The sequence below is a fragment of the Cuculus canorus genome, chromosome 1, assembly GCF_017976375.1.
Source record: "Cuculus canorus isolate bCucCan1 chromosome 1, bCucCan1.pri, whole genome shotgun sequence".
NCBI lineage: Eukaryota > Metazoa > Chordata > Aves > Cuculiformes > Cuculidae > Cuculus > Cuculus canorus.
In genome coordinates this window covers 169,681,800-169,694,105 of record NC_071401.1, presented here as the reverse complement: position 1 = coordinate 169,694,105, position 12,306 = coordinate 169,681,800, and the positions used below count along the sequence as shown (strand labels likewise).

At 36.8% G+C, this 12,306-nt stretch overlaps 1 protein-coding gene across 1 annotated transcript in view; it reads right to left on the bottom strand.

Annotated features, from left to right (window-relative positions):
* CFAP54 (cilia and flagella associated protein 54) overlaps window positions 1–12,306 on the bottom strand; it is a 108,867-nt gene that overhangs the window by 68,672 nt on the left and 27,889 nt on the right. The window contains 4 exon segments of the mRNA XM_054067432.1: window positions 2,824–2,966; window positions 4,078–4,263; window positions 6,446–6,538; window positions 8,920–9,093. Coding sequence (XP_053923407.1) covers window positions 2,824–2,966; window positions 4,078–4,263; window positions 6,446–6,538; window positions 8,920–9,093 — 596 coding nt within the window.

Sequence of the window (12,306 nt, the reverse complement as noted above, 5' to 3'; positions counted from 1 at the left end):
AAAGAGACTGAAACTCAAGAAGAAAGAATAGACATGTTCACACACTTGAAATTGCCAAGTTGTCAACAGGGCTTCCAGCTGCAAATACGGTTTCCTTTCCTTCCAGCTCCCTCTGCTGCCTCTTTTACGTCCTATGTACTATGAAGCCAGTCCAATTAATTTCTTAGTTATTGATCACTAAGATTAAAACTGTCTTATTTCAGGCCTACTGCTGCAGCTTTGAGAATCTATCATATTGTTTGGACATAGCCATCAAAAAAGCAAAATCACTGGACTACTTTCCATATTTAAAATTTGTTGTCTTCATAGGATTTATTTGAAAGTAGCTTTATTCAAACATTGTCTCTAGAGCTGCATGTATTTAAAAAGAAACTAATTAGGGAAAAAAAAGTAATAAAAAACAAGTGCAATAAATGCACAGTGAACAGACTTACATTCCTGCTTTGTTGCCTGGGCCAAGTACAGATGTAAAACAGAAACACACAGAATCACAGAATACATTAGGTTGGAAAAGACCTTGAAGGTCATCGAGTGCAACCATAAACTTAACACTGCCAAGTTCACTGCTAAACCATGTCCCTAAGTGCCACATCTTGTGGACAGTGACTCAGCCACTTCCCTGGGCAGCCTGTTCCAACTCTTGACAACCCTTTCCATGAGGTAATATAAAAATAAATAAATCAGAACAGCTGATTACTGCTTATTCTGTTTGTAAAGTGGAAATGGAAGTATTATCAGCAAACTTTTAGGAAGTCCCTCTAACACCTATTTCTTGAAACAAAGATCTTTGTTTCTTTATTTCTCTTTAATTCTTGAAACATTCGAGAACTAGTAACACACATTCCTCATTGCTTCTTGTCATTTTGGTTTACAGACCAAGTCAGTGTGTCAGAGTAAAATGGAGAGGCTGCAAAACTTTTTCATACCTCCTCCACAAGCTTGACAAAACTCTCGTAATGAAAGAATCACAGAATCACAGAATAGTAGGGGTTGGAAGGGACCTCTGGAGATAATGTAGTCCAAGCCCCCCTGCTAAAGTAGGTTCACCTATGGCAGGCTGCAGAGGAACACGTCCACGCAGGTTGAATGTCTCAAGAGAAGGAGATTTGACAACCTCTCTTGGGCAGCCTGTTCCAGTGCTCTGTCACCTTCACAATAAAGTTGTTTTTCCTCATGTTCAGATGAAACTTCCTGTGCTGCAGTTTGTGCACTTTTGTCCCATGTCCTGTCACAGGTATCTATAAGCATTGATAAGATCCCCTCTCAGTCTTCCCTTTTCCAGGCTAAACAGGCGCAGCTCACTCAGCCTCTCCTCATGAGAGAGAGATGCTCCAGTCTCCTGATCATCTTCATGGCCTTCCACCAGACTCTCTCCAGTAGTTTCTTGTCTTTCTTGAACTGAGGAGACCAGAACTGGACACAGTACACCAGATGTGACCACACTAGGGCAGAGTAGAGAGGGAGGATAAGCTCCCTTGACCTGCTCGTTTCAATCTTCTTCAGGTACCCCAGGATACCATTCGCCTTCTTGGCCACAAGGGCACATTGCTCACTCATGATTAGCTTCATTGTCTACCAGGACTCACAAGTCCTTCTCCAGAGGTCCTTTCCAGCAGGTCAGCCCCTAACCTGTGATGGTGCATAGGGTTGTTCCTCCCTAGGTGCAGAACTGTACAACTGCCTTTGTTGAACTTCGGGAGGTTACTCTCTGCCTAACTTCCCAGGCTGTCCAGGTCTCACTGAATGGCAGCACAGCCTCCTAGTGTATCAGACAATTCTCCCAGTTTTGTATAAATCAGCAAACGCGTGAACGTACACTCAGTCCCCTTATCCAGGTCATTGATGAATATGTTGAACAGGACTGGAATACCGCTAGCTTCAGGCTTCTAACCTGCACCACCAATCGCAACTCTCTGAGCTCTGCCATCCAGGCCCTCCTCAATCCGCCTCACTATTGACTCATCTAACCCACACTTCCCAAGCTCACCTATGAGTGTTTTATGGGAGACAATGTCAAAAGCCTTGCAAACAGTCTAAAAATAATTACACACAAGTGAAATTCATGATCTGTGTTCCGTTACACTGGATATTAATTAGGTATCAAATTAGAAACAGTTAACTAAGATTTAAAAGTATTATTTTTTTTATTATAGTATTTTATGTCTATTATTTCATACAAGTCTCTTTCTTTTGTCTGAGAATTAATTAAGTTTTTATTAGGTTTTGCATTTGGATCTATTAAATTTCAGTGAACATAACCACAAAAATTCTAGCTGGGCTTTGTCATCATAAAACCCCTATAATATTACGGTTGAACATTTGAAATTTATTCTAAAATTAATTTTAAATATATCTTCTAAAGCACGTCAGTATATTCAAAGATTATTGGCAGATTTATGTAGCCATCCAAAACCAAAATTAGCAAGCATTTACCCATTTTAGGTGATGTTCTAGACAAAATTTTCAGAATTTCTGAACTCTACTGCTCCCTCGATAGGAAAGTCAAGAACTCAATGAGTATTAGATAAATTTTGCGTATGAAGATGCATCACGCAGAATTAATAGCCACTTTCTAAATGTTTCCCAATTATTTTAAGAAAACAATCATTATAAAGAATGACATGCTTAAATGCTAGCAGTTCAATAAATAACAAAAATGCTCTGCTAATTATAAACCACTATAATTTTATAACATTTCACACCTTTTTTCAGAATGTTTTTCATATCACAACTCTGAACAAAAATTCACAACCTGGTACTCTTTAAAATAAAATGTGCAGATCTATAATTAACTATTATTTTAATTTTGTACTTGCCAGTTACCTGTTTTCAGATATAGTCAAATCATTTCTTGCAGAAATAACAGCTGCTTTGGCAGGTAGTGGAAAAGAATTTGCAACAAAATAATCCCACATTGGTGAAAAAGATTCTCTGGCTAATTTATAGTTACCAGTCTGATATGCTACCTACAAAAAAAAGGTAAAAACAATAAAAAAAATTAACTAGTTTCCATGCCATCAAATAACAAAGCCAAATATGATTATAGTATAAAGAAAGGTTATAAAACATCCCCCAACATGTAAATTTATAATTTAAGAATTTTCTGAAATAGTTGAATAAAATGATTATTGATATAAAATATCAAATATTTGTCAAAAAATTATCAAATACATGTGATATAAAATATCAATAATTATAATATATCAATAATTTATATTGATATAAAATGATGTAGCAAAATGATTCTACTAATATTAGTTTGCCTTCAAAATTAGCATCAGAGAAGGCAAAAGAGTTTCTTGACTCTTCACCAAGGATCTAACAGCTCTTTGAGGAATAATTTACAGGTATTGTACTGCAGTCCTTAAATACATATTATTTCATCTAGGTTTATTTTACTTTTGCTAATACTGCAGAATGCCCTGCTACTTTGTATAACTGGAAGAAAACAGAGCCACACAAGTAGGCATAAGTTCAAGTGGATACCTTTCGCTCTGGAATATTTCAGGAAATCTTCTAACAGTTTCCCATGGTCTGATCTGTAGGGCTAGATAACTTCACTTTTCTCCATGCCACTATTTGTTTTAAATTTTCCTCATTAAGAATATAGACAATTATAATAAAGGTCTGATAGTGCCTTTGTGGTCTTTCACAAGACACTACAAAAATAATTTCAATATGAAAATGGTTGGATTTGACACCTAGTAACTTAAATCACATTTTTCATCCCACACTGCAATGACTAATAAGATAATTTCTAGCACTTGGTCTCAATCACAAAAGTGAAAAAATAAAATTAAAAAAAGAAGGAAGATGTTAAATGCAGATTGAAAAACATATGAGAAAACTAGCTGAGAGACATCTTTCCCCTTGAACTGGAATGTCAAATAATTTTTAATTAAGAATTTAGTTACTCAAATATACCATTTGTTAAGTTAAAATTGTGATTTTTGCTTATCAAGCTTTGGACAAGAAAGTCTCGGGTTTTTTACTAGAAGAAGGCTTAGAGCTAGAGTGAAAACAAGTAATAGTAAGCAAATTAAACTATGTGTTTATTCTGAAAGACTCTAACCTTACCTGAGTTAGATAGGCTCGAACAGTAGTAGCAGAAAGAGGTGGATAAGCAAGGATTGGCTTAGTCATTTCCCCAATGGCATCACCAATAAGTTTTCCATCAGAAGAATATGCTGCGACTGCAAATATGTATTTCTCATTGGGTTCTAAGCCTTGTATTTCGAAGAGGCTTGTCCCATCAGCCGGTATCTGTCAATAAAAGTATTTTCTAGTTACATCCGCTGTACATATCAAAAACAAATCTCAATTCTAAACTTCTATTGTTAAATAAATTATTTAATTGTCACGGATACAATCAAAGACCAACCTAGATTAACAGACATGTCATGTTTCCACATAATATTAGGTTCTTGAAGACAATGAGGAAACGATGATATGACAGGGAAAGAAGAATCATATTTCTCTGGAATGCAGATAAGTACATAGAGCACATAACCTAAAAGAAGTGCTAAGTACCAGGAGCTGGAGTTTCTCTAAGACATTTTTGTCCGTTTGCATATTCACACCATGAGAGTGCATGCTTACAGCCTTTGAGCTGGAAACGTTCTACCCCTGAGCTGTGCTTCCAGAGAAAAAGCACATGGCTCTCCTCCACACATACCACATGCCACATACCACATTTAGTACCAGTATTAAATATGGGCAAAGGATGTCTCAGGTCTTCTCAGCACCATTAATAGGACTTTGGAGTTTGTGAATGTGTATATTAACAATATGTTTTCAAGACCTTCTCTTCATTTTTCCTTTAAGTAAATTGTCCACCGGCACTTTAACAACATGGCTCACTCCTAACAGCCTTTTCCACCTTCTCCTCCATAACAAGGACAACTTACAAAAAGGAAGGTTTTAGGGTTTTGAAACAACAAACTGTCTCACTGTCACTGTGTAACGAGATCATCATAATGTAGTATCAACACAGTACTCTTATTTGAATACTGTCTGGCCTCTGAACAACAGAAATCCTTTCAAATGCCGAGGGGTGGCAGACCAAGGGTCCTTGCCAGCTCACCATCGCTCAGAAACTGGAGTGCTATTCCCAGGCTTTTTTTGATCAAGCCTGGTTATGTCCCCTTTCCCCTTCACATATAGTTTAAAGCTCTATTAATAAGCCCTACTATCTTCTTGGTGAGTACCGTTTTGCCCCCTAGGAGACAGGTGCACCCCATCCTTGGATAGCAAACCTGGTGATTTGCCTGTCAACCCATGATCAAAGAACTCAAAGTTTTGCAGCTCACACCAGGTTTGAAGCCAGTTATTTACTTCCCAGCGCTTCCTAATCTTGCCCTCATCATTGCCAGTAGCAGGAATGACAGGGGAAAAAACAACTTGTGACCCCGAACCCTTCACCATACTTCCCAGGGCCCTGAAATCCCTTTTAATTACTCTCAAATATTTTCTTGAGATTTTTCTATTACCTAATTGGAAGACCAGCAATGGATAATAATCCGTGGGCCTGACAAGTGTCAGCAGTTTTCTCACTACCTCTCTAACCAAGGAAGGCAGCAAACTTGCTTGCGTAATGGGTCCATTCTGCAGACTGGTCCTTCTGTTCCCTTTACAAGGGAGTCTCCTATGACAATAACCCACCTGTTCTTCTTATCAGAGGCCATTTTAATGCAAGGCTTGTTGCGTCATAACCTAGGGAACATTTCTAGGAACCATCTACACTGAGGTTGTGTTCCACTTCCAGAGCTTCGTATCTATTGCGCAAGGGAACCTGGGAGGCTGAGGCTGCTTCTTGTTCAAGAAGAGTAGCAACACAGTCACATGATCACTCATAAGTAATCAAAGATGTGTGGAATGATTTGTCATAGCACATATTCACAGCATGTGGTAGTGGGAAAGAGCATGAACCTAGAAGTCAACCATGTCTGAACATGAAGGTTATTGAAGGAATTACATTACCCTGTTGCCAGAATTAAGCACGGTAAGGTCTTGTTAAGGAGAAATAGCTGTTAGGAGTTACACAATTAAGAAAAAATGTTAAATTTTATATCTGTTTAGAATTTCTCTTTTTTTAATCCCTGGAAAGAGTAATGTCTGGGGCACAACCTGCATATACATCAAATACTTTTTCTTCTTTTGTATTTTTTAGATGTCTCTCAAAAAAACAAGTTATAACAGAAGGAACAGAGACCTGTCTAACATGAAGCTTTTTGAAGCATTTAATTCATTATTCAAAACAGGTTCCTAGAACTTTTTTTGGTTTTCAGCCTAGCAAAATTTCAGTTGCTTAAAATAAAGATCAAAAAGTTTGTCAAAGGCTTGGCTAGTTACCTGATTAAAAAAAGATGTCAGATGGGTATATTTTGAAAGTTGGAATTTTTAAAGAAAGAGATAATGAACCAAAGGAGTTTTATCTCTGTCTTACCTCTTCTCCTGTATTTAGAAGTTTATTGTGATTTAACCTTACTTTCATATTACTTCCTTCTGCTACAGAGCCAAAAATACTGTACCATGAAACCTTTGAAGGAAACAGAAACAAAATGAGTTGATACATAACAGCATTTCCAACTTTTACCTAATGTAGAATGTATTAATTTTGTAAAAACAACCTCTGAAAGAAAAACTTTAGTTATAAATATCTATAGTCTAGCTGCACTAGAAACATTAATTAATTGATTTAGCTAGAGAACAAGATATACTAGAATGGCAATAAAAGCAGACGACTCTCCATTATCCTGTCTCCTACCTTGAGCTGCCCTATACCTCAAGACTACCCCAAAGTATAAACGCTATAAATCATCCTGTAGATTTAAAGTGATCCTTATTTGATCCTTGCAATGGTATTCTTCTAAAGCCGACATCAGGTTCTGACTCAAAAAACTACTTGAGGGCAAATCCTTAGAAGCAGGCAACAGAAATGCAGATATGAAGTCATGCAGTAATATTTTCTAAACAAGACATGTTCTTTGTTCCTACTGAAATCTATGGTTTCTTAATGCCAGCCAGCTGCTGATAATCCCATTGGACATATTAATCACACTTTAATATTGATATAATTTTGATTTTATCTCTGAAGAACTGGGCAGATGGATTTCAGTAAGTTATGCATCTGATGAAGTACTCTTGCCTTAAGCTTCTCTACTAAGTCTACTGACTTTCAGTAAACATTCAAACAGACCTAAGGTTTGGCAGATGAGGTAATTTTTCAACACATAAAAATTCCGAACAGCTAAGATGTGTATTGTAATACACATGATTTTTCTTGCAATCAGTCCTGACTTTTTTTCAGAAGGAGATATTGAAATAGAGGAGATTATTTTCAGCAAATCAGTAACTCTAAGACTGGGAAATTAATTTAGAGATATTTTAACTTTTGGTACAAGAACTATATATTTCTAATTCAATCCTAAGTATCCATTTCCAGTTAATAAGTTCTTCAGAAAAAATACTTTTCATGTATTTTCATGAATATCTTTAGGAGAAAAAAGAAGTCCAGAACATATGGGCTCAAATTATAAGACTAATAATCACATTGCACCATCTAGTGGCCTAACATGTTACGTTCACTTTCCTGTATCGAACAAAACAAAGTACTAACTCTTACTAAAACTGATGAACTACCAGACTTTAAAGAATTATTTCTTTATTTTTATGATTATTAGGGATAAAAAGAATGAACTTTTCCTTAATTAATTTCTTTGAAGTTCACTAATCAAGCTCCAATAAAACTGCAAGTTATAAAACAACTGTTGACAGAAACATTGATACCACTATTAATAAGATTTGTGCTCCTGTTGGATTTATACACAGCATTATTTTGAAGAAACTTGCAAGATTTATCGGACAAGAAAACTGCAGCCAGTGAATTTTTCATACTTCAGCCTATTTGAACTCCTTCTGTACATATTAGATTGAGGAACATGATTAACCCCTCTGCTTTAGCAAATCGAGGAACGCGATTAACCCCTTTGCTCAGCACTCATTAGACTACATCTAGATACAAGGGACAGCTTCTCTCTGCCTCATCCCACTCCCCATCATTCTAACAAGAAATGCTGAACAACTAGAGTGATTACAGCAAAGAACCACCAAGATAGTCAGCAGCTAGTGCTCTAGCTGCTAGAGGTCACTTCATGGGACCTACCAGGAGCCCCTGAGTGCCAGCAAGCAAGTGATGAAGAAAGCGTAGCCAGGCATTTTGCAGTAATGGCAGGAAGATGCAAAACAATAGACATAAATTGAAGCAAGAGAGTTTGCAACTCTACATAAGGTGTTTTCCCCACCAAAAGGTGCCCTATTGAAACAGGTTGCCCAGATAGCTGTTCATTCTCCATCTTTGGATGTTTTCAGGACTGACTAGGTAAAGCCCTGACCAACCAGGTCTAATCTCAGCTGACCCTACTTTGAGCAGAAGGTTGGACTAGGACATTTGCTGAAATCCCTTATGATATGAGTAGTCCTCTGATTCTGCACGTTCAACAGATGGTAGATTTTTCCAGACGAACTATGGCACTTCATTAATAGAGGCTTCAGTGTGGTATTTTCTTACATCGCATGGAGCAACAGCCTTGCACCTCTTCAGAAGGTAACTAGGAGTATTTAGGCCCCTAAGCGACAGAATGACCTTTTGACAAGTAGTATAAATAAGTTTTATATGACAGAAGTACCAAGGAACATCATGATGCATGAAATGAAGAAAGTTTGATGAAAATGTGAGGATCAAAACAGTGAGTCACAATTGACTCACGGAGGGAAAAACAGCACACTTGATGAAGTCAGAATAATAAAATTTTCTCAAGAACAACAGAAAAACATGACGGTATAATACTGTTGAAATAACTTTTGCTCTCTTGTGTATTGTTTAATTATTTCTTATGTAGTCATTATGAAAAACATTACCTGAACATCTGAAGTGAATGGGGCTGGTTTAAATGTCATGGAGCAATGTGATCTAGAAAGTAATAGAGGAGGAGGAGGAGTCTTGCGTTTTTTCTTGCTGCTCATAGCTTCTTTGAGACTGTGATACAATGCACTTTGTTCAGCTTCAACTTGCTCAACTAAAGTTAGTGCTTCCTATGATTTAAATGAAAACAAAATGGGAATACTATTAAAACATAACAATCAGACAGATTAATGCTTATAAATGGTTTTCAAAATTATCTTATAATAAATTCATTGCTATGTAAAAAACTTGTATAGATTTTCATATCCTCTTACACCCTAAGGTAGGATGAATGGTACTTCATATAGGCCCTACATATATAGATGAGTTTCACAATGGAACATAAAAAGAATGCAGGGTTGCATGTGAAAGAGGCAGGTCTGAGGCATATCCAGTTTTGGAAGAGCCTATAGGAAAAAGGAAAGTGATCACAAATATTGTCAATTAGCAATTAGTGGCAACTAGTGACTAGTTCCACCAAGAAACAAAAAGACATCAACTCTTATTTAGTAGTTAGACCGATTTTCTGTACACCAGTAACAGAGGAAAGACATAAAGTCCAGAAATAAAGAAAAGGTTGGACAAAGCAGCCCCAGAAAAAATAGGGCTGAGCCACTTCCCCTGGTTAGATGGATAGAGCTGAAAGCTCACTGACAATCTGTTAGTGACTTCAAAAATGTGGGGGCCTCCAGCACATAGTGATTTGGTTGGAAATCAGCGTAGATTTTTTTCTTACTGGACCGAATGGTAAACTGGTAGGTTTCTACACTTTGTTTGCACTGTCAGGTAAGAGAAACTGAACTTGGAAATTTAATATCAAGAACTTAGTACTTTTTTATATGTGGCAGCTGTCCAGTGAAAATCAAAGCCAAAAAGGTCAGCTCCCAGACATGAAGGGATTGGGGAATGTCTTGGACAAATTACATTCTACTGAGAGAAGAGAGACTAGGGGTTTTTATTTGAAACCTTTTAGTATCATACACTGGACAAAGGGCTTAGGCTGAACTGAGTCTTAAAGGTAAGATAAACTGAAAAAGAAAATCCAGGTTACTGGTTATTCAGCAAGAGTCCCATAATCCTGCACCTCAACAGTTCCTTGTTTCTGTCCTCATACATTTATAACGTCCTAAGAACAACCATATCAGGTCAGAACACAGATTGAACAAGCCTATCTCACGTCCAAAAATGACCAAAAACTAACCTTAGGTTTATAGTGAAACGAGGAGCTAAGATTTAATAGAAACTTAATCAGATAACATAGCTAATTTGCACAGCCCCTCTTCACCCCACTGCTTCCCCCGCTTCAGATCAGGGTGGCATCCATCCTGGTGAGAAACATTTAAGGAAGACTATAGGATAACAAACAAGATACGGAGTGACTCTTCCCCTCGCACAACCATTCAACTTCTGCAATGGTTAATCAAACTTCTTTGCTTCCTTAAAAAGGATACTTCTTTATGGCAAGCTGTACTGTAACAAAATTTTTAATTAAAAGAATCACAGCTTCATTCTTCTTTGAGGACACATGTGTTATTAGTGCAAGGATGGATCTGCTCCCAGGCTGGACAATAGACACTGCTGTGACTGAAAGTGGTGTCGCCTGACCAGTACTTCATTATGAATTGTAGAACTTGGAAAATAATAAAAGTAGCAGTGTTGCTAGAGAAGGAATAATCTTATGGTTGAGGAAGTCAAATGTCACTATAAGAAAACATTTATCCCTGCTTCTGCCGCAGGCTTGCCCTGTGATAAACAACATTTTATCCTGGCCTCTGCCACAGCCTTGCACTGTGGTATCATGCTAATTCAGTTTTACAGCTGGCCAACAAGAACTACCAGCGTACCTAATTCTGTAAAGATGTGGATGTTCAACTAGACATACAGGACAGGAAGGAAGGATAAAACAACTGTGAGAAGAAAAGGAAAATGAAGGGTACACAGTAGCTCAAGTAGTTAAGCAGTGTGATGTAAATGAGTATCCACATAAGACTCAAAAACCTGCCTTGTGGTTTACTGTACGAGAAAAGGTCATTTGTATGTTTCTCAAAAAAAAAATAAACAGTTTTCCTACTTTGCAGCATAATAAGAACAGACTTACATTGAGCTGAGTACAGCAGGAAAAAAAAACCCAGAAGATATGATTAATTCTATGTAGAGTTCTTGAATGTTCTACAATAAAAAAAGGCAAAATCCTCTACACAGAAGCATGAAAATAAAAATATAGATTTACTCACACAAAGTGAACACTGTCTACCTCAAAAAGGAAACCTAACTGAGCATATAATCAAATATTTCATCATAGTACAAATACCAAATCTCATGCTGTTTGTCCAGGCAAAGTTAATTCTGACATTTTCTGGCAACTGGCTGCAAATATATTCTTTTATCTATATCCTTCTCTGTGCACAGAAGTAAAATAGAGTGAAGGTCAGTATAAGGCCTTTGCAAATTTTTGTTCGGGATAACGACACATTACTTAGGAATTGCTTGTAAGTCTTCATTGGTGACTGCAGTTAAAACTTTCATACTTTTTCATTTCACTACATACTATATTCAAATAATATAAATAATATTAAATGCCACATATTATACAAATATGAGAGGTTTTTAGCCTATGACTTTTCTGATCCAGTTTCAACATTCTTCTCATGTAAAAGGTATGTGTGAATTATTATGCTTATAAATCTATAGCACTTAAAAGAAAATCACTTTCTAGTAACTTCTTGTTAAAAATACTTTTTCATATATTATATGCAGATTCTGTTACCAATTTTACAGGCTATGAGGAAATTTTATGCCTTGCTGATAAGTAGGCAATTTTCACGGACAGCTGCTGGTACAAAGCTCAGAGGAAGGACAAGTCTTCAAAATGAGCCCATAACAAATCTACTTTTAGCCTCAATGAATTCCCAAATCTTCAACTTCTAAACTATTTCTTTAATTATTATAAAATTAAATGCATGCCATCACCACCAGCCGAAGTAATCTAAGACAACTTACAGAACCCGGAAGAGTGCTGAAGGTTGCAATGAGGAGAAGGAAACCTGCATGACAATTTGGCAAGTCACATATTCAGGATTGCAAAGTCTAAGTGACTAAGTGTAGAAAGTTCACCTCTCCTTTCAGGTTTCCTGCCATCAGCATGTGTGCACAAAATTTGGGGATGTGCTCTTTCCTTGTTTTCAGCCACTTTATTCTTTCATCATAAATGTCTCATGGAAAATATGACAACAGAAGTTAAAAATATCAAATATCCCTCAAGTTCATTTTATTTTTCTTCATTTTGCAAGAAGGAGTAATCCAAGTCTTAATTATACAGAACTTGAAAAACTGTGATAATGATA